At 37.3% G+C, this 22164-nt stretch overlaps 1 protein-coding gene across 3 annotated transcripts in view; it reads left to right on the top strand.

Moving 5' to 3' along the window:
• Positions 1-22164, top strand: part of ATRN (attractin) — a 183141-nt gene that overhangs the window by 64711 nt on the left and 96266 nt on the right. For all 3 annotated transcript variants that reach the window (XM_037811187.1, XM_037811188.1, XM_037811189.1), the window contains exons 7-15: positions 1730-1820; positions 2424-2667; positions 5474-5657; positions 6692-6846; positions 9573-9657; positions 15299-15519; positions 16984-17105; positions 18200-18338; positions 20035-20222. In XM_037811187.1, coding sequence (XP_037667115.1) covers positions 1730-1820; positions 2424-2667; positions 5474-5657; positions 6692-6846; positions 9573-9657; positions 15299-15519; positions 16984-17105; positions 18200-18338; positions 20035-20222 — 1429 coding nt within the window. The remainder of the gene's footprint in view (positions 1-1729; positions 1821-2423; positions 2668-5473; positions 5658-6691; positions 6847-9572; positions 9658-15298; positions 15520-16983; positions 17106-18199; positions 18339-20034; positions 20223-22164) is intronic.

Genomic DNA, 22164 nt, shown 5'->3' with positions numbered 1-22164 from the left:
ACTGAATACCAATACCTTCACCACTCAGGTTGGAAAACAAAATATTACTACTGTGAGTGAAGAACCCTTCATCTCCCCCCAGATCCCATTTACTTTCTTCTTTCCCACAGATAATCAGTATCCTGAATTTGGTGTCAATTGTCCACATACATATCTTTACACTTTTATTGTATGTGGACAATATATACAATTAATAATTTCCCGTTTTTAGTTTTTATAAAAACAGTATTCTACAGTTTGCTTTTTTAGTTTAGCATTCTTTTGAGATTCATTTATATTGCTTTATCTTGCTTTAGTATATTTATTTTTCATTCTGTATAATTATTCCATTAAATGGATATACTGTAATTTATTGTATTTTCTGTTGATAGACTTTTGTTTTCTTCTTTTGTGTGTGTGTGTGTGTGTGGCCATTGTGATGTTATAAAACTTTCTTATATCTTCCTATTTTTTATAACTTTTTGAATTTGTTGGGATTATCCATGGAAACGCTTGTAGAAAAGAAGCATCAACACTTATTTAAAGTATAGCAATAGCATTGATTTCTCTTTTATTTTTTCTATTACATTATATAAAAATTAAAATTAACTCTATTTATTTAAAATATAATATTTATGTGTTGAAAAAAAAAAAAGTAGTTGCATCCAGATGAAATGGCCTGCCATCTGTGGGTTTAGATGTAATCTATGACTGAAGCACTTGCATGGTAATGGCTAGAACAAGCCAATGAAGGCAGAGTGACTGAATTTGAATCTAGGATCTGAAATGCAACTGTTGGTGCAATCTTTGCAAAATCGCTAACATTCTTTGCATTATTAGTTCCTAAACTCTTAATTGGTTATACTGATACAAGTCTCACAGTTTTGTTCAATTAAATGGCATTAAGCATGTACAATGTTAAGGAAATATAATGAAAAACAAAATTTTTAAATATTTAATCTATAGAATGATTCCCTAATTTTATATTGTCAAACAGTCCTATCTGTATATATGCATAGAAAAATGTCTGGAATGATGTTTGCTTAATGTTAGTGATAATCATTTCCGGAAGATGGAATGTGGGGTCATTTTTTAAACTTTAAGCTCGGTATTCCTTTTTATATATTGGTTGCATTCTTTATGCTGAGTATATGTGATTTTTATAAAAGCAATAGGGTGACTTTTTTCCTTAAATGTGATTAAGATGTTAAATTTGTTGGGAATATAAATTATTTTCTTTTTGGTAGTTTTTTCTTTAAAGTGTCTTTAAGTGTATTCATACAATAATTAAAGTTCTATAATGATCTCCTAGCTTTCTGGGAAATAAAATTTTTATCAACTAGAAAATGAAAAGGAGAGGTTAGGGATTTTCTTTTACCTAACTGTCTTCCCTTTTTCAGTACCTATCTTCAGTTTTGCATGATTAAAGTTACTGTAATAAAAGTTTAAGCCCCTTGAGTATAATGTCACCTTCAAGTGATGGCATTTAGACTGTGTAGGAGAACTTTTCAGGAATTGTTAGAAACTTCCAGTAAATTGTTCTTGCTTGCTTGCTCTAGGGCTGTGTAGCCTGCCCCCCTTCCTGAATTGTCTTATGGGCCTAGGTGTTAGGTTTGTTCACCGAGGTGGCAGGTGCATCCTTATATCCATAACAGATTTAATGAGCATCTCCAAACTGGATTAAATCACAAAAGAGTACAAGATGTTCTGTTTTGTCGTTTGGTGAAAACATGATCTGTTTATTTTGTAGGTATGACCTTGCTTCTAGAGAGTGGCTTGCACTGAACCATTCTGTGAACAATGTGGTTGTTAGATATGGTCATTCTTTGGCGTTATACAAGGTAAAATGTTTACACTCTGTACTAAGAAAGGAAACCAACTCTTCCTCATGTGACTAAAAAGCTATTCAGTATTGGTTTTTAACTGGGGACAACTTTCTACCTTGTGGGGAGGAATGGATATAATTGGCTAAGTTATAAGTGGAAATTAAAGTTGTCACTTTTTACCTGAGAGATTTTAATGGATTCAAATAATACTGGAGTATTATGATTGTGATACTACATAGTTGTATTTTTTTTATATATAGTTTAGATTAGCTTTTATGCTTATTAGCAAGTTTGGCCAAGAATAGCCATGTATTTTTGGAGATACAGGATGAGGGAACCTTTTCCACCTTATTTTTCCAAGTCATTTTATACTGTAAAAGATCTCACACAAGGAAGTCCAAGAAGAGTAACAAAGTGTTAGAGAGATATAGAATATGATTTATTTTATTTTATTTAGTTCCTTTCTCCATCCTTTTCCTCATAATTCACTGAAATATGCATTTCACTAACACTTTTTAAGCTAAGAATAATACTGAGGTTTTGAGCTGATCATTTTCTGTTCTTAGATTTGATCCTTTCAATGTTTTTTTAGAATTTTCTTTACATTTTTTCCCCTAGGATAAAATTTACATGTACGGAGGAAAAATTGACTCCACAGGGAATGTGACCAATGAGTTGAGAGTGTTTCATATTCATAATGAATCGTGGGTATTGTTGACCCCTAAAGCAAAGGAGCAGTATGCAGTGGTTGGGCACTCAGCACACATTGTTACATTGAAATCTGGCCGAGTTGTCATGTTGGTCATCTTTGGTCATTGTCCTCTCTATGGATATATAAGCAATGTGCAGGAATATGACTTGGGTAGGTATATTTTTTTCCAGTGGATGTTTTTTGAATGTCAAATTTAAAATCTTTACCCTTGTTGTTACAACTGTTTAACAAAGTTCAGTTTAACCTTGATCCAATACTTTATCTTGAAATTCAGTTAACACTGATGTATTGCCAGTGAAATTCAGATTATTGATGCTTCTATATGGTATGTATTTGTTACTGTCAATTTAGCAAGAAACCAGAGATGACACAGAATGCTTTGGGCATTGAAAATAAGACCTTACGTTGAAAGCATGCAGAAAATGAGATTACTTAATTTGAAGAAGTTAAGAGTAGGTGAAGATTGGATAATATTCTTCAATTCAGTATTAAGAATTTTAACTAATAAACTGATTTTTATCTCCATTGAGGTCATAAAAGGGAAAGGGAACTTAAAATAGGATTTTAAGTAAAATATTAGAAATAGTACTTAGCAGTCTGGATTACTAGACAATGAGTGGATTACCATGGGCAGAGCCGGTCTTTGATGTGAGTAAAGTAACCTATTAGTCTTCTTAAACCTAGTAAAAAGTTAATCTCAGAAGATCTTTGATCAGTCTCTTTTAGCAGACCTAGTTTAGAGGTAGAGTCACTTAAACCTCTTCTAAGGAGGGATTTTTATGTGTTCACCCCACTTGCTACTTGTTTCTGACCTATAGAAAGAAAGTTGTTGGTGATCCTTAAGCAGGTTCTTAGTGGGCACAATCTGATGCTCAGGAAGGGTAAAACTTCGTTATCTGAAAGTCTCCAGGTACTCATAGTCAATCTTGGTATCCTTGTAGTCCACTGTCATACTTGGTATGTATGGCATTTAATAACTATTAGCTGAACGAATGCAAAACATCATAAGTTTAAAACCCAAGTACTTTTGATTTCCTGAGTTGCGAGGATGATGCCAGTCACTTAGAACTGGTAATAAGGGCATCTCTGCCCCTTTTCCAAATGGCAGCATGGAGAGGTCATTTTAAAATGTGTAAAGCAAGGAACTGACAAATGCAATCAATCAGAGGCTACTGACACACCTCTCTGGGTAATTAGGAGGTTAAACAGTCAAAAAATAATTGGAAAGGTATGGAAGATTTGGGCAGCACATTCAATAAGTATTATTTAGTGGACGTTTATAAACCATACATCTAACAATTAGAGAATCAATATCCTTCTCAAGCCTTTGTTGAAAAATTGACCATACATTAGGCCACAGAGCAATCCCAACAAAGTTTTCTAAGTGAACAGTAAACAGATTAGGTACTCTGTCCACAGTCCAATTAGGTAAGAAGTTAACAAAAAGCAAGAAAACCTCTTGGAAGTTAAAGGAAATCTCTTTTTTATGTTCTGTAGCCTAGTGCCTCTACAGGGCTTGGGGAGGAATGGAAACCCCCAAATGTTCATGCCCTAGTGATTCTTTTGTTTCGGCTTGTGTTCAGAGGAAACATGTAATAACATTGCCTACATACCTCCAGGTTTTAGGAGAGGAGAAGCTCAGAATGATTCTGAGGTGCTCTATCAAGATGCTTTTAACAGGAAGTATACACCCCACAAAACAACAATAAAGCTTATCTTTGAATAATTTCTAAGGTAAAAAGCAAAAATTTAATTGCCAAAAATATTCTTTAGGATAAACTGGTGCTTTCTAATTAGAAAATAAACACAAACTTACAGTTATCAAGAAGGCGTTAGGTTTTGCCAGAATGTGTTTGGATCCTTGATTGCCCAGTGCATGGTACATAGTAGTTGCTCAATAAATGTTTGTTGAATGAATGAAAATATTTAGAAAAGAAGCAGTGTCCTGTTGTATATTTATAACTAGAGCACTTTTAAAATCCAGATAAGTAATAAATACTCTAAGGCATATTTTTAAATACCAGGCTCCCCCTACAAGAGAATGGGTGAGATAACAGACTGGGTGGGTTAGAGACATCTCAAGTGAAGAAGCCAAGTTAGAATTGCTCAAATTTACCCTCTTGGTGTCTGTTCTTGGATCTCTGAACCTGTTTACTTTTAGGTTGTGTATTCTTGTGTTTCTTGTATATTCTTTCTAGGTTAACCAACTTGTTTTCTTGGTGTTTTGAAATTCATATGATGCTAGAATGGGTTTATGCTTTGGAATTTTTATAAAGTTAGCAAATCCTATAAAAAATAGCAAGTTTTATAAAATGTCAAATATTTGCTTTGCTCCAGCTTTTCAGTAATGCACATCAGACTTTTATTGTAACAAAAAATGATTCAAAACAAATATTCTGAAGAAAAAATATTCGGATAACCCTTTAGTGCTTAGTTTAATGGCATGTGATTTGCCTTTAACATATAATTTTTCCTTGGTTTATAATATCCATTGATGTGGATTAGAAAATTAGCTATAATATTTGGAGAAAGTAGACCTATAAAGTTCAGAAGAGTAAGTAATAGTTGTTTATATTGTTTTTTTTTTTTTTAAGAAAAAAACAAAATTCCATGGATTTGTTTTACTCTTTAGCTGCATCTATATATTTGTTGGTAAAGGTCATGAGTAATTAAGTGTTTATTTGAGGGAAATCTGGATCTTTAAAATCTTTAAAATTTAGTATAATTCTTTCCCTACACAACATTTTAGATGAATGAAAACAAAACATTGGAACTTTTGACAGATTGGAATTTGGCCACCTGGCTTTGTTAATAGTTTTAGGTGGCCTTCCTTTAAAAATAAAAAGATTTTTTAAAAGTTATATTTATCAAGTCTCCTAAAATCTCTTCTCTTGGGTTTTTTAACCACTAGAGAGGACCCTATAGCATCTGCCTTTAACTGTTTTTCCCTTTCCAGGTAAGAACACGTGGAGTATATTACATACAGAGGGTGCCCTTGTGCAAGGAGGCTATGGCCACAGTAGTGTCTATGACCAGAAAACCAGGGCCCTGTATGTCCATGGAGGCTACAAGGCTTTCAGCGCCAATAAATACCGGCTCGCAGATGATCTGTACAGATACGACGTGGACACACAGATGTGGTGGGTGCTTTTTCTTTATCTTTTGCTTTAATGTCTGAGTCTGTGTAGGTAACTATTGGAAAAATATCGTGCTATATTTTTGTTTTCAAGCCTGGCAGATAATTCTGTACACAGGGAAATTGGAAAATAAGTAGAGGGTAATTAAATGGCTAGTATTTATATTATTGCATTTTTCTGTATTTCTGTAGTAGATTGGTAGGGTTGGTTAGAAAATGCTTGGCATTTTTTGACTGGTGTTTTAATTTTCAGACACTCAGTAACACTAAAATTTTATTTCTTCAGAATCGGAAAGAATAAATTATTCTACATAGCTAAATTTGTGGACACTTTTGTAATTAAGCAGAATATAACCATTTTTTAATCTGTTCTTGATGACTAATGTATCATCATTGGTGTCAGTTACTGGTATCATTCCATGAAATCCCTGAACAGGGAGGTTTTAATACCTAACAGATAAAACTTTTCTCACTCTGAATTACATATCAGCCTACAAATATTTGAGTTATGAAATAATATAAAGTAATGGTTTCTCTTTCTTTTTGTATTTCCTCACATAGTTGAAGCCATGTTCTGGATACCACTTTTACATTCTGTGTCATAAAAAGCACCATTTTTAGTGGCTATATAATATTCCATCATGCGGGTATACTCTGCCTATACTGTTGAGCAGTTTGTTTTCTAGCCCTTTTGTTTCTAGTTATTATAAATTATTAATACTTCATTAATGACTTATTAATAAATTGTTCATAAGCTTCTGACTGTATTTCACATGATTTCTACCCAGAAACTGGAATTATGTGGTTATAGAGAATAAACATTTTAAGGTTCTTATGTCTTTTGCCAAAATTCTCATAGGTCTTTAAGAGTTTATATATTTATTTACTGTTGAGAAAACTACTTGCAGGGAAAAGCCTGGAAGTATTTGCACATTTGGGTCTGAAATTAATAAAATGGTTATTTTTGAATTAGCAGATAGATGACAAGTACTTTAAAACACTAACTTTGTATTTATTATTTTTTAATAAACTCAAAAGGACCATTCTTAAGGACAGCCGATTTTTCCGTTACTTGCACACAGCTGTGATAGTGAGTGGAACCATGCTGGTGTTTGGAGGAAACACACACAATGATACATCCATGAGCCATGGTGCCAAGTGTTTCTCTTCAGATTTCATGGCTTATGACATTGGTAAGTTTCCCAAAGCCATTTTAGCTTCCAAGAATCTTTTTTGTTTGTAAGTAACATTTAAAAAGAAGCCAAAAATATCAAGTCGGAATGATCAGACCATTTGAAAGAGGTCTAAATGGTATTTTTGAATACTTATTTGACTGATGTTACATATCAATTGAAAAGCTTTACTTCTACATTGAATTCTTTTTGAAGTCATTCCCTTTAATTGCTTGAATATTACTTTTTGAGGATGAGTTGGAGTAACCGGGCTCTCTTTTTTTACAAAGGCCTTATATAGCAGTTTTATGTGGTTGGGAATACAGCATTGTGCTATCCAAAAAGTTGGTTTAACTTAGCTTTATGTTTTTCTCTGGAAAATGCATCACACATATTCTTGACATAGACTTTGACATGGAATTTTTAAGATTTTTGATGTGTTAATTTATTTGACCAGGAGAGGGCAGTATTTGTTCATGCAAAACAAATCTTCAGCACTCCTGTATAAATATCATCGAATGCTCATTTTTAACAGAGGTTCATCTGCTAGCCACTGATCTGGTACATTGGGAATGGTAAATGAATAAGTTATAGCCCTTTGCCTCATGGTAGGGGAAGCAGAGAAATTAACAATATAATTGCAATTCAGGGTGTTACTTGCTCTGAGAAAATTTATAGGAGCATCTGTGGACACTACTTAATTCATGGGGGAGAGAGGAGGTGGTCAGGGAAAGCTCTTGAGGAGAGGCCATCCAAGCTAGGTCAGCCAGGTGAAGTTAGATAGGACTTTCCAGGCAAAGGAGGCCCACGTGTAGAGACAGAGTTGGAGAGAAAACATGGGTACATATTTGAGGTCTATGAGTAGTTAATTTTGGCTGTATCATGGCTGCATATCAGGGAGGAGTGGTCTGAAGTGAAACTAGAGAGGCAAGCAGCTACCAGAACATTGAGATCTTGAGGGGCCTGGTATGTCAGCTGAGGAGTTTGGGCTCTTTGAAGATTCTTACAGAAGAGGTGACAGAGCATTTTCTTCCATGTTCTAGGAAAATCTTTTTAGTGATATTGTGGTGAGTGGTTGGGAAAGGGTAAGATGGTAATTAGGAGGATAGTGCTAAAGTCCTGATGAGGTAATGAGAGTTTCAAGCAAGACTGTGTAAGTGGCAATGAGGATAAAGAGATATATGGGTTTGAGAACTACTAGGAACTAGAGGATTGTCTGGCATGTGTTTTAAAGAGATGAAAGCATCCTCACTCCCAGGTATCTGGTGTGGGCCAGTGAAAGATGATGCCTCTTACCAAGGCTGGGAATAGAAGTGGAAGGATAAGATCTGGGAGGAAAAGAGTGAATCAAGTTTGGGGCAAGTTCAGTTGGAGATGTCTTCTGGGACAGTAATGCAGAGGTCCAGTGGGAAGCTCTAGGAAGGGTTGAACTTCCATTAGGGAACATGTGTCAAAGGGATGAGCAGGGAGCCAGAGGACAGATAGAGAAGTCTGAAAGTGAACGGAGATGTAAAAGCATGCCAGAGAAATAGGAGAAAAAGAAGTAAGATTGGTGACCTTTGAAGAAGCAGTTAACAGTGGCTGCAGAGTGATAAAGTAAAATAAGGACTAGAGAGTACCTTTCAGATTTAACAAAGTCATCTACTACCCTCTAGTGACAGAGGAATAATACAGATTACTGAAGGCTGCAAAATAAAGTTAAGGTGAGAAATACACACAGTGAATGCTAACTGTTTTATTCAAAACGGTTGTCTGTGAAGGGAATGAAGAAAATGGGTAAACTGAGTGCCTCAAAAGGAGGTAGATCTAGGTGAGACTTTAAAAAAATAAAAAAGTTGGGATCACCTTGAGCATGTATAAATGCCGTGTGAAAATCAGTGGAAAGACGTTGGAGGCTCAAGGGAGAGAGTATGGAAAAACTTTTTAATCAGGGAGAGGACCTGTAGGGAGAGGAACAAGAGGATGGGATCCTTGCCATACTGTGATTTTAGAGAAGGAAGCAAGGGTGCGTAGGCAGGAAGCTAGAGGAGTTGATGCCCGATGGCCTCTAATCTCCACGTGAGGAAGACTACGGAGTCTAGGCTAGGTAGAAGCAAGTGAAAGCTGTCATTGTTAAGGGACTGAAGGTCTTGGCCCAGTGGAATAATCTTTGCTCACCAAGTGGGAATGTATGAGTGTCTAAGAGTGAGATAGTGAGTGTAAGATTGGAGTGATATGGCAGCAAAGTTGGTATGAAGGTCCAAAAGAAAAGTTGCTAGCATGGGTCAGAACAAAGAAAAATTAGTAAATCAAGGGATCTAGGGAAGGAGTTTGGAAAAATTAAAGTTTGAATTATTTTTTATTTTAATTTTCCACCTGTATTTCCTATTTTAGTTAAGTTTGGGCAAAGCAATATAAAGAAGAGTGGAAAATAATCATGGGACTTGTAAACTTGTAAAATATAAAATTTGCTTAAGTTAAAATACCTTGTAGAGGATGAAGTTGGTAGGCAGTGAGGGGGATGAGTAGATGCTATGGCTGTTGGATGCATTCCCTAATTAGAAATGCAGTACAGTCCTGCCTTTCTTCCATGCTCTGCTGCTCTGCTGCTGCTCTTTACCCCAAAAATAATGGTATGACTAAGAAAACTAAGAGCAATGCATTTGATGAGAATGTATTTATTTCAGTCTTCTTTCCAAAGAGAATATTTGTTTCTATTAATTATGAATGGCATTCCCTTCTGAAATGTGTTTTTCTTGCTATCCTAGCTTGTGATCGCTGGTCAGTGCTTCCCAGACCTGATCTCCACCATGATGTTAACAGATTTGGCCATTCTGCAGTCTTATACAACAGGTAATTGGAAAAGAAGTGTTTGCTACTTTTCTCTTGTGTTTAAAATGAAAGTGAAATTAATATATGAAGAAGTGGAACTGGACTTAGATATTATTCACAGAACTTCATCCCGTTAGTTTTTCACAGAATTATGTAGGTGTGAACTTCTTGATTTGTGTTTAAAACATTTGATAATGGATAGAATTATTTCTAATGCCTGGTTGATTGCTCTGGTTTTGTTAGCGTGCTCCCCAGTGTGTTTGGGATGCATGGGATAAGAAGAGGGATGTGTGAGTTACTGTGTTATACCCTCTCTGTTGTTTGTGGTACTTGGGTTGTCAAGTTTCTCATTGTTTTATTGAATGATAAGGAGGGTTTGAAAAACGGAGAGCAAGCACTTCAGATAGGGTTGGGGAGTTTAAGTCTATAGTCTAAATAATCAGAAGTGTGCACTACATGTAATTCCATCACTCAGAAATGCTTGGCCCAAACTAACAGAACTCTTCAGAAATCTGTCCCTGGAGAGGGTTCCATCAAATAAGAGAGATCCATAGTGACCACTGTACTAGTTCCTTATAGTGTGCTTTAAAGATTTTTAAGTAAACAAATTGTTCTCATTTTGTTTTTGATATTATTACTGGTATCTGTTTCAAGTCTTTAAAAATTCTAAGCCTTGTAAATCCAAAAACTGTTTAAATGTTGTAAGGCCTATATTAATTATGTTATGATTCCTTTGGCTTTCTAAATTTCTGTTGTGTTGATGAGAAATAGATGAAGGTAATTTAACTTGGATTAGGAAAGATCAGAAAGGGACATATCTTGGAGATGTGAAAGAAGAATTGACAGAATTTAGAGACTTCAATAGTGGGAAAATGTGGCATCTTTTATAAATTGTTTAGCTGAAATTTAGCAATATGTGTTTTAGTCTTAGAACATTTGATAGCTATAGATTAAAATGGAAGGGTTTTTGGTTACCTTGTTAATGGCCCAGTGTACCGTGTGATAAAAACTGCATTGCTTTTAGCAAACATATCGATTACCCACAAAAGTTTCCTTGTGTGCCCCTTTGTTGAAAAATTTCGCATCTGTACTCACATGGGATATTGATCTGTAGTTTTATTTTCTTGTCATGTCTTTGGCTAATATGGGCCTTGTAGAATGGGAAGTGTTCCCTCCTCTATTTTTAGAAGAGTTTGTCAAGGTTTGGTATTACTACTTCTTTAAATGTTTTATTCAGATATTCTGTTTCTTAAGTCAGTTTTAGTAATTTGTGTCTTGCTAGGAATTTGTCCATTTCATCTGAGTTGTCTAATTTGTTGGCATAAATTTTTTATAATGTTTTCTTATACTACTTTTAATCACTAGTATAAGGGTCAGTAGGGGCCCTCTTTCATTCCTGATTTTGTTATTTTGTGTCCTGTCTTTTTTTTTCTTGGTCAGTCCTAATTAAAGGCTTGTCGATTTTATTGATCTTTGCAAAGAACAAACTTTGGGGTTTATTGATTTTTTTTTTCTCAATGTGAAGAAAAAGTAATATAGAGAATACTATGTACAAGTATGCAGCCAGTTATTGACTAGAGAAATAAGGGGAGTCAAATACACACACAGTTGATTTTTCACAATAGTAATTTTTCTGTATTCTATGCCATTGTTTTTGTTGTAATCTTTATTATTTCCTTCCTTTTGCAAGGTTTAGGTTTAGTCTACTTTACTTTTCTTTTTCTAGTTTCTTAAGGTAGAGGCTTAGGTTATTGATTTCAGATCTTTCTTTACTGCAATAGATGTTTAAAGCTGTAAGTTTCTCTCTAAGCACTACATTAATCCCATCCCATAAATTTTGATATTGCATATTTTTGTTTTCATTTAGTTCAGAATATTTTCTAATTTCCTTAGGGATTTCTTCTTTGAAATCATATGGGTTATTTAGAATATGTTGTTTATTTTTCAAATATTTGTGGAAAATATTTTAAACTGTCCCTCATTTTTGAAGGACAGTTTTACCGGATATAGAATTCTTGGTTGGCAGTTTTTCTCTTTCAGTATCTTAAATTTATCATACCATTGCCTTTTTGCCTCTGTGATTTCTAGTAAGAAATCCACACATAGTCTTATTGAGCTTCCTTTGTATGTGATGGATCACTTTTCTCTGGCTGCTTTCAGAATTCTTGGTCTTTGACATTTGATAATATGATTATTAAGTGTCTTGGAGTTGGTATACTCTGTTGTTTTTGGGGTATGCTGCATTTCTTGGATCGGTAATTTTATGTCTTTCGTAACAGATGGGAAATTTTCAGTGATTATTTCTTCTATTATTGCCTCTGTCCCTTTTCCCTTCACTTCTCCTTCTGGGACACCCAGACATGTACATTTATGCGTTTCATGTTATCATTCATTTCCCTGCGACGTTGCTCATATTTTTCCATTCTTTTCCCTGTCTGTTCTTCTGTGTGTAGGATTTCAAATGTTCTGTTCTCTAGTTCATGAATCCTTTCTTCTTCCTCTTCAGATCTGCTGTTGTGTGTCTCCATTGTGCTTTTCATCTCTTGTATTGTGCCTTTCATTCCCATAAGTTCTGCCAATTGTTTTTTTCAGACTTTCAAGTTCTTCCTTGTGTTTGCCCAGTGACTTCTTTATATCCTTCATCTCTTTTGCCATATCTTCCCTCAACTCATTGATTTGATTTTTGAATTGATTTAGCATATTTGTTTGAAGATCTTTAATTAGTTGTTTCAACTCCTGTATCTCATTTGAAGTATAAGTTTGTTCCTTTCACTGGGCCATGTCTTCGTTTTTCCTAGTGTGATTCAGAATTTTTTGTTGTCTAGGCCTCTGGTTTCCTTGATTACCCCATTCAGATTTTCCCAGACCAGACAAGCCCTGGTCTCAGGAGGATGTAGTCTGTATCAGGTTCCCTGAGGATGAGACCCAGCAGGTTGTCAGAGTTTACTGTGAGGCCTCTAGACTCTGTGTTTTTCCTATTCTGCCCAGCAGGTGGTGCTTGTCAACCCACAATTCCCCTCCAGTGTAAAGAAGTGTGGTAGCTTTAATTCTCAGTGGACCCTGTCCCAGCCAGAGTCTGAGGGTGTCAGAAGCCAAGCTTATGTTGTTTCTGTTTTTTTTTATCCCAAGCCCTGGGGTCTGAGTTCTCTAAAGGAGGTCTGCCACTTGAGCTGGGCCCCGCCCCACCCCCCCTTAGGGAAACTAATCCCTTTAGGGAATTATCTTCTATGCTTGAGTTTTTTCTTTGACTGTCTGACTGTCTTAATTCCACCCTTGCCTGGGTTAGTGCTAACAATTGACAATGCCTGAGGCTTTCTCTAATGAGCTAAAAAAAGAAAAGAAAAAAGAAAGAAGTCCCCATTTCAGAGCCAGTCCCCAGCCCTCTAGTTCAACAGGCAAGAACCAGCATTGGTACCCAGTTCTGTGTGTCCCTTTTCTTGGGACACAGTAGTTTTCCAACATTCTGAGCTCAGCTGACTCCAAAAGCCTCTGTTTTTATTTATTTATGGCTTTTTTTTTTTCCCCATCAGCCTCACCTCCTCTCTGCCAGGAGAAACCTCTGGGCTCCTTTCCTGCTTGCTCTGGGTTTATCTGTGCTCATAGTTTGTATTCAGTAGTCCAGATTTGTTAATTAAAACCACAAATGGAACTTGGTTGCATTATATTTCTGTGCTCTGGCAGGGACTGCTGCTTTTTCCCACGTTCCAAATCAGCCTGTGGTTCCAGTGGGAGGGGTGCCAGCTCTGCAGTTTGGGTAGCTTTACTTGTAGTTCTATCCTGTAATCTCAGCTGTTCCGGCCATTCCAGACTGGTGTACGATGTTGTCCGGTCACAGAAGTCCCCCTAACATTTGTTACAGATTATTTTCTAGTTGTTCCTGACTATTTGCTAGTTGTTCTAGGGGACTAACTAAATTCCACACCTCCCTGTGCTGCCATCTTGCCCTGCCTCCTCTCATTTTTTTTTTTTACTTTGCTTATGGCATTATTTTCTATGCCATAATAGAAATTTTTTTTAATTTATATAATCAGAATTTTTTTTAATTTTTATAATCAAATTTTTCAGTCTCTTATTTTGTGCCTACTAGATTTTAAGTCATAAGTTTTTCCTACTCTCGGGTCATGGAGATGTACACCCATGCTTTCCTCTAGTATTGTATGGTATGGTTCCCTTTTTCTTTTCTTTTCTTTGTTTTTTTTTTTTTTTTTTTTTTTTTTTTCAGATTGTTCTCTGATCTATTTGGAATTTATCCTGGTATATAGAGTGAGAAATGGATTCAAGCTGATCTTTTCCCATATGTTTATCTAGTTATCTCAATACCATTTACCAAAAAGTCCATCTTTTCCCACTGATTTTTTTTTAAAGAACATGTATTTTTTTAAATTAATTTTTATTGAGATATATTCACATACCATGCAGTCATACAAAGCGTACATTCACTTGTTCACAGAACAATTATATAGTTATGCGTTCATCACCAAAATTAATTTTTGAACATTTTCATTACCACACACACAAAAGTAATAATAAAAATTAAAATGAAAAAGAACAATTAAAGTAAGAAAGAACACTGGGTGCCTTTTTTTTTTTTGCCCCCATTTTTCTACTCATTCATCCATACACTGGACAAAGGGATTGTGGTCTATATGGCTTTCCCAATCACATTGTCACCCCTCATAAGCTACATTTTTATACAATTGTCTTCAAGATTCCTGGGTTCTGAGTTGTAGTTTGGTAGCTTCCGGTATTTACTGCTAGCTATTCCAATTCATTACAATCTAAAAAGGGTTGTCTATATTGTGTGTAAGAGTGCCCGCCAGAGTGACCTCTTGGCTCCTTTTTGAATCTCTCAGCCACTGAAACTTATTTCATTTCCTTTCACATCCCCCTTTTGGTCAAGAAGATGTTCTCCATCCCACAATGCCAGGTCTAGATTCCTCCCTGGGAGTCATATTCCATGTTGCCAGGGAGATTCACTCCGCTGGGTGTCAGATCCCATGTAGGGGGGCGGGTAGTGATTTCACTTGCCAAGTTGGCTTAGCTAGAGAGAGAGGGCCACATCTGAGCAACAAAGAGGCATTTGGGAGGAGGCTCTTAGGCACAATTATAGGCAGGCCTAGCCTCTCCTTTGCAGCAACAGTCTTGCCAAGGGCAAGTCCTGTGGTAGATTCCCACTAATTTTTAAAGGCTGCTTTTACTATGTACCAAATTTCTGTGAGACTTTTATCTGTTTCTGATTGGTGCATGTATTCATGTAACAGTATGACACAGTTTTAATTATAGAGGATTTCTACTTTTGGAATTGTACATTTTTCTTCTTAATGTTTAAAAATATGTCAATGGATATAAGATTTTAAGAGGTGTTAGTGTACCCTGACACTAAAATGTTCCAAGGAATCATGGTTTAAATTTACCAGGTCATCATACGAACTTTTTACTATAGTAGTTGTAATGAGTAGGTGGATTATTATGGTGACAAGCCAGGATGAAAGGGTGAAATTACGGAGGAAAGGATATAAGAATACTTTTGCAATTTTGAAAAATAGTTTCTTACAGTACCTTTGATATGTAAAATTTGTTTTAAAATTTGTCTGTAAAAAGTATATCATGCATTTATTACATGTTTTCAGTAAATTACTTCTCTACTTATTTTTCCTCTTAGCACTATGTATATATTTGGCGGTTTCAACAGTCTCCTCCTCAGTGACATCCTGGTATTCACCTCAGAACAGTGCGAAGCGCATCAGAGTGAAGCTGCTTGTTTGGCGACAGGACCTGGCATCCGGTGTGTGTGGGACGCAGGGTCGACCCAGTGTATCTCCTGGGAGCTGGGTGCTGAAGCACAAGAAGAAAAGTTAAAATCAGAATGCTTTTCCAAAAGAAGTATGTTTCTTCTCTACTTCAAATTTAATTAATTTGAGATCTTACTTTCTGTTCATTAGTTTCTTTTTAAAGTCATATGTCCCTTACATTTATTTGGAATCTTTTTCTTGTCCGAATTATGAAGGGACTTAGCATATGTACACTTCTATGTTCATTTTATTATCTAAAACCATTCAGTAGTAACTTGTTAGCCTTTCTGGGTATTTGAAAGTTGGTTTTTAAACCTCTTTACAATAGATGTACATATTCTGTGGCTTCCCAGAAGCTGTGAATGGTGGAGACAAAACTTTTTTGGCATTGCGTATGTTTTGTATACCAACTCTAGCTCCTGGCTGAGTTGGTCTGAAGCAGCGCCAGCAAAATGTTCTGTATCTGCACTGTCACTATACAGTACATACTGACCACATGTGGCTATCCAACACGTGGCTATTCAACACTTGAAATGTGACTAGAGTGACTGAGGAACTGACTTTTAAATTTTACTTAATTTTAATTAATTTAAATTTCAAAACCACGTATGCCTAGTGGCTCAATATTGGATTAGTAAAGTTTGACATTAAGGGTTAGTTTGAGATTGAGAAGAGCCATATTGGAGTAAACTGTTTTAGTGGTTGAGTTGCTATACTTGCAAAGTATTCTTTTCTAGCTCCTCTAGTTGGATATGGCAGTCACAGCCAGACAAACAGTTGCAGATGAGAGTGATCCCTGCTTCTAGAACCTTCCTCATGTTATCCAAGCTCTCTTTATCCTGTTTGCTTAGCTTCTTGCCATTTTGCTCTGGCATACAATGGAATATAGTGAAATAACATGTGGGAAAGTCCTTTAAAAGTAAGAAGATTGTCTCTGCAAGTATTTGTTCACTTCAGTTAATTTAAAATATGTTCAGTGAAGTTTTTAACTTGCAGGGTTATTGTAGCAGTTAGCATGAGAGTTATAGTGAATAGAGGCAGCTTTCACTTTCCTGAAAAACTCCAAATAAAGCTGAAAAGGAATATAAATCCTCAGTAAGAATGCCCAGGCAACCCTGTGTACAAAACACAGCTCAGCCTAGTTCCTCCTCTGTGGGAATGGCTTGGTCTCCTATATTACTTTGGCTTCTGGGCAGCTCCTGACGTTCATTCTATTCCTAGCTGATTTTTTTCTCTTAGGAAGAAAAATATTCGAAAAACCAGACCTCACTTCCATTATATTGTGTAGCTGCTATTATACTAACCTATCCCCCCTCACCCTACCTTCTACTTTTTTTTTTCTGATAAAAAACAGTATTTCTTCAGATTGTCTACTTTATCTAAATACTATTTAAACAGAAAACACTGACACATTTTCTTGCCAGTTTTACTCCTTAACTTACCTCCCAATCATTGTCACATTTTTTACCCTAGTTATATTGTGCTGTAATAGCTTATGACTTTTCTGAGGAGAAGCTATTACAGTAAATAAGTTTTTCTTTCTTTCTTTTTATAGCTCTTGACCATGACAGATGTGACCAGCACACGGATTGTTACAGCTGCACAGCCAACACAAATGACTGCCACTGGTGCAATGACCATTGTGTCCCAATGAACCACAGCTGCACGGAAGGCCAGGTCAGGGGCAGTTTCTCAAGGATTTCAAAGGATAGAAAGATCCTAAGGCTTAGATTTAGATTATAGTGTGTATGGTATAAAAAATGGCCCAGAGTTATTTTTAAAATGGGATATAGAGATATAGATTTAAATTTTATTATTGCTCTGGTCTCCTTTTACAAAGGAATGTCCTAAGTGCGTTGTAAATCCTATGGGTCGTGCTTGCCATTGGGATTTCTGCCTGGTGTGTGTCTGTGTTTTTTTTTGGTTGGTTGGTTGTTTTTAATGCAATTTTATTGAGATATGTTCACACAGCACAGAAACCATCCGAAGTTGTGTTTTAGAAGAAGGCAGAGCAGTTATTCTGACTACTCTGCAGCCTCAGCCCCTGTGGTCGGGGGTGTCTGGGCTTCTAAGGTCTTGAAGGGCTATAGTGGAGGAATCGTTTTCCTCCATCTTGGCACAGCCTATTTAACCAAACACTTTGTTGATACCCCTGAATCCAACTGTGTCCAGACATGGCTGTGGCTAAGTACCAGTTCCTTTGGTTTGAGGCTTGTAACTGTGATCTCACACTACCTCTGCAAGGTTTTGGGCACCACTTAGGACTTAAGACTGAAAGTGTGTCAGGTGTGTAGTGACTTGAATTGAATTGTGGAAATGATAGATTTTCAAAATTTCCTCTTATCCATAGCCCTAGATTCTCATAATAGAATCTGTGTTACATCTTGGCTCAGCATAACTTAAATGCTCACCATAGATGGTTATTTAGGGTATAATAAAAGGCTTAAGAAGATAAGATAACTCAGCTTTTATAGTTTTTGACAATTTATAATACATTCTTTGCCAGTGTGTAATGCACTTCATAAAATATAAAACTTTTGGGTTGTTTGAGAGGCATTTGAAAAGTGTCAACTTCAGCATCCCTATTTTTTCCTTGCCAATTAAAGGCATGTCCTTGACTAGAACATTCCATGGCAGTGTTTCCACTGCAGTGCTGCTTCATTTGCATCTTGTTTGTTTGTAATTTGCTCCCTCAGTTAATATCCTATTGATCCTTACCATGCATTACCTCTTTGGCTTTAAGAGGAAAGCTTTTGTCCACTGTGTTCTAGATCTCCATTTCCAGATATGAGTATTGCCCCAAGGACAACCCCATGTACTACTGTAATAAGAAGACCAGCTGCAGGAGCTGTGCCCTGGACCAGAACTGCCAGTGGGAGCCCCGAAATCAGGAGTGCATCGCCCTACCTGGTAGGTCTTGCAGGAGCTGCTTGATGTGTGTAGGAGGGGGTGGGAGGGTCCAGGGCTTCATGCCCCTCACCTCCAATATTGTACAGCCTAGATTGAACCCAGGGGAGAGGAGGGGCTAATTTTATTCATTCACCTCCCACACACTATTTTGGTTGTCGTGTTTTTAAACAAAAATATAGTTTTTTTTAGTATTGCTCCTGCTGTCCTTTGGTGTAAAGTGTGGCATCACCTTCTGCTCGCTCGTATAGTTCTAGAAGATCCAGTGGCAGCTCTGCTCAGGAGCATCAGATCTGCTCCATTGTCCCCACTCCATCCTGCCGTGATGAACAAGTCTTAGCAGCTTGTTCCCTGGGCACATTGGAAAGATTCTTCTTATGCTTTGATCTGTGGGGTTAGGTTGTTAGCACCTACTGAGGGGACCTTGCTCTCTCTGCAGAGGGTGAAGAGACCTGCCTGTGCAGCAGCACCTCCTTGGTGATCTCCAGCCCTAAATACCTCCATTTCTGATGCTCCAGAGTTTTGAGATGATGAAGTGGGGGCCTGAGGCTAGCCAGGCAGACTGAACCTCTATGGTATACTTGCTCTACCAGAATGTCCAGGAAGGGGGACTCATGTGATTCTACACAACATCTGAAGCCTGTGTGGGGTAGTCAGGCTGGACCAGCTCCTTTTCAATGTCTTTTGGAAGTACTTAGTTCAGCCTACAGGAATGGGCTTCTGCTTCTTTATCTCAGTGCTTGTCCAGCTTTAATGTACAGCAGATCACCTGGTGATCTTGCTAAATGGCAGATTCTGGTACAACAGATCTGTGGTGGGGCCCTAGAGTCTACATTTTAACGGGTGGTGATGCCGATGCCATACTTTGAGGAGCAAGTCTTTATCTGCTCTTTACATGGTCTCTTTCCCATTAGTACCTTCTGTTCACCTCAATGACTGTAACTGTCGATGAGCATTGTTGATAGTGTCTCCAGGGTACTTTGGGTCTGGTGAAGCTGCTTCACTTGTTCACTGTCTTCCAGAAAGCACTCATTGCTTCTGTGCAGCACCTTATGTAAGTTAAGAGTGATCACAAGTAGCCAATTACTAGCTTACCATGTGGGCTACAGCAGTATCACTTTGCTTTTTCTCAAGAAGGATCTTCCCACTGCTTTGTGCCTTTACAGCCTATCTGAAGCAAAGCTGTCATAGTTCAGATATGTAGTATTAGCCTGCACTGATGCCTGACATTTGATTTTACCTTTCACCTGATGATGTGAAAACATTGCAGCTTTTGGAGACTATAGTTTTGTTTTTTCCCCACCGTTGTTTTCCATTCTTGCTGTTTTTTGCTCCACCCTTCCAGTATGCATATTCGTCTGCTCTTCACTCATGATTTTAGTCTCTCCCATTGTCCTTCAAAGGGAAATTTACCAATCTAACTTGGACTTAACAGGTGTTTTCCTCTAAGACATGGAGGGGCAGCCTCAGAATATCCTTCTTGAAATCCAGGAATTTTGACTAATAAACAGTTTTTTGGTTCTTATATTCTATATTTGATTCTTAACAGGGTGTTTGATGCCCTCACCACATTCTAATGAAGAACGTAGAATTTGAATCACAAAGATCGTTTAGGTTTTCAGTAAGTTGAAATAGTAATATCATAGTTTTGTGTGATTTCTAAAACTTTTTTTCCCTCTCTCTCCCCTTTCCAAAAAAGAAAATATCTGTGGCATTGGCTGGCATTTGGTTGGAAACTCGTGTTTGAAAATTACTACTGCCAAGGAGAATTATGACAATGCTAAGTTGTCCTGTAGGAACCACAATGCCTTTTTGGCTTCCCTTACAACCCAGAAGAAGGTAGAATTTGTCCTTAAGCAGTTGCGAATAATGCAGTCACAGAGCATGGTGAGTTAAAATCCTCAGAACTGTTAAGTTTCTAAGTATCCCACCTTTCTGCTGGGGGCATGAATACCGTTTGAGTCTAGGAGGCTGTGGCTGCCTGACAGCAGGAGGCCTGCGAAGTGTCAGTGCTATAATAGACGGTGGAACTGCGCTGTCAAATTCTTTTCCTTTGTTCCTTTTTTATCTTAAGAATTTTAATACTTTATATATGTTTGTTAATCATATCTATTAAATAAATTATATGATATATGAATAATTATATGTAGAATGAATAGTAACATGTACATACGTATACACATACCCTGGCAACATCAATGGATGATTTCAAACCTGTTTTATCCCCAGATTCTGCTGGGAGAGGGAAGGAGGGGAAGTGGAGAGGTCACTGCTAATAAGCTAGGTTGAATTAAGCCACCTGAGTCACTAAGATTTAAGGTATCATTACAGTGCATTATTATTGTAATTTAATGTTGATCACCACTAAATGATGTACATCCGTTTGGGTCTTTCTTAAGTCTGGCTAGCACCTTCTTGTCAAGATTTCTGAGCACTGAAAGGCCCCAAGTTCTCTACCCATCCAGCCAGTGTTGTCTTCTGGCTTGTAGTCAGTATTCTACATTTTGTCTTTTTTAGTCCAAAGTCTTAGAACTGTGATCCTGCCTTCGATTAAGTAGATACTCCCAGAACAAAGTTCTTTTTAACAATGTTGGCTTTGGTGCAGAGAATTTGCGGGAAATGTTCTCCTCAAGCATTGAGGAGGGGGCAGCATTTCCTTGGGTACAGCCTTCTTCATGTGAGGATGTGGAAGGTGTGGCCTGGCTCCTGGCTGCATGTGGCCTCTATGTCACCACCTAAAGGACCATTCTGACACTGGGTAGTCTTTTTTTCTAGTGCAACTTTTGCATGATGTGGGCACTCATACATTGGTAGTACATTGTTAGTGTAGTTACCTTAGGGGACACTGTGGCCACATTTGATATTTTATATTTTGAAAGCTTTTTCAAATTTCATAGTCTTCATTGGAGACTGCCCATGTTGTTTGTTTCTCTTCTTCCTCTTATCCCCAAATGTGGGCTGCTTGCAGTGTACTGTCCTTGGCTGCTGGCAGACCTTACCCATACTCATTCACTCCCTCAGAAAATTGATGGCTTACAGCTTTGCCCATAACCCTGGGGTATCTACCAATGACTCCCAAATACACATCTCTGAAGGAAAATCTGGTTAGAAGGGTCCCACCATGCCAGCTGGCCTCAGTTATACCTTCTGTTCCCTCTTCTCTCTTCCTCAGGTTTTCTAGCCCTAGAAGGTTCTGGGTAATCCAATCTGTTGTGGCCAATTTCTCAAAGCAGGAATTCAGTCTTGTGATAAGACTGACAAGATGAGAGACAACTGAAGTATAATGTGCTTCCACAACTGTAAGTGTGGAAGGGCTTAGGGCCTAGGGCCCAGACCTGTATGGAAAAACAAGAAAGGGCACCCAACCTAGCCCCAAGGCAGAGGCCAGCTAGGAAGCAGCAGGGAAGAGGTAACCCCTAGAGGTGAGAAGGAGGGAATCAAGAAAGTGAAGAGGGAAGGGCTCTTGAGCATTGGTACCCCCAATGTGCAAAGAATAGAGATTGAAGGAGTGGCTTAGTGGGTGAGCTACAGGTAAGTTTGCATGGCTGGCCTGCTAGCTGGATGGAAGGAAATTGCTATAGCTGGGTCTCAAAAAGAGCGAAGGCCAAATCCTGAGAGGTCTTGTCTACAGTGCTAATGGTTTTGAATTTTACCATGAAGACAAAAGGAAATTATTGAAGAACTTTTGAAAAGTATTAATTTTAATTTTCTTTTTTTCTTAAGAAAATACGCATTTCAAAAGAAATTTAGAAAATACTAGCAATAAAGCTAAAATAAATGTCATTCATTATTATAACAAAAAATAACCATTTTGGGGTATATTTCTTTT

The sequence above is a fragment of the Choloepus didactylus genome, chromosome 19, assembly GCF_015220235.1.
Source record: "Choloepus didactylus isolate mChoDid1 chromosome 19, mChoDid1.pri, whole genome shotgun sequence".
In the NCBI taxonomy this organism is placed as follows: Eukaryota; Metazoa; Chordata; class Mammalia; order Pilosa; family Megalonychidae; genus Choloepus; species Choloepus didactylus.
Note: the sequence above shows the minus strand (reverse complement) of the source record. Positions and strands in the feature narration are given on the sequence as shown.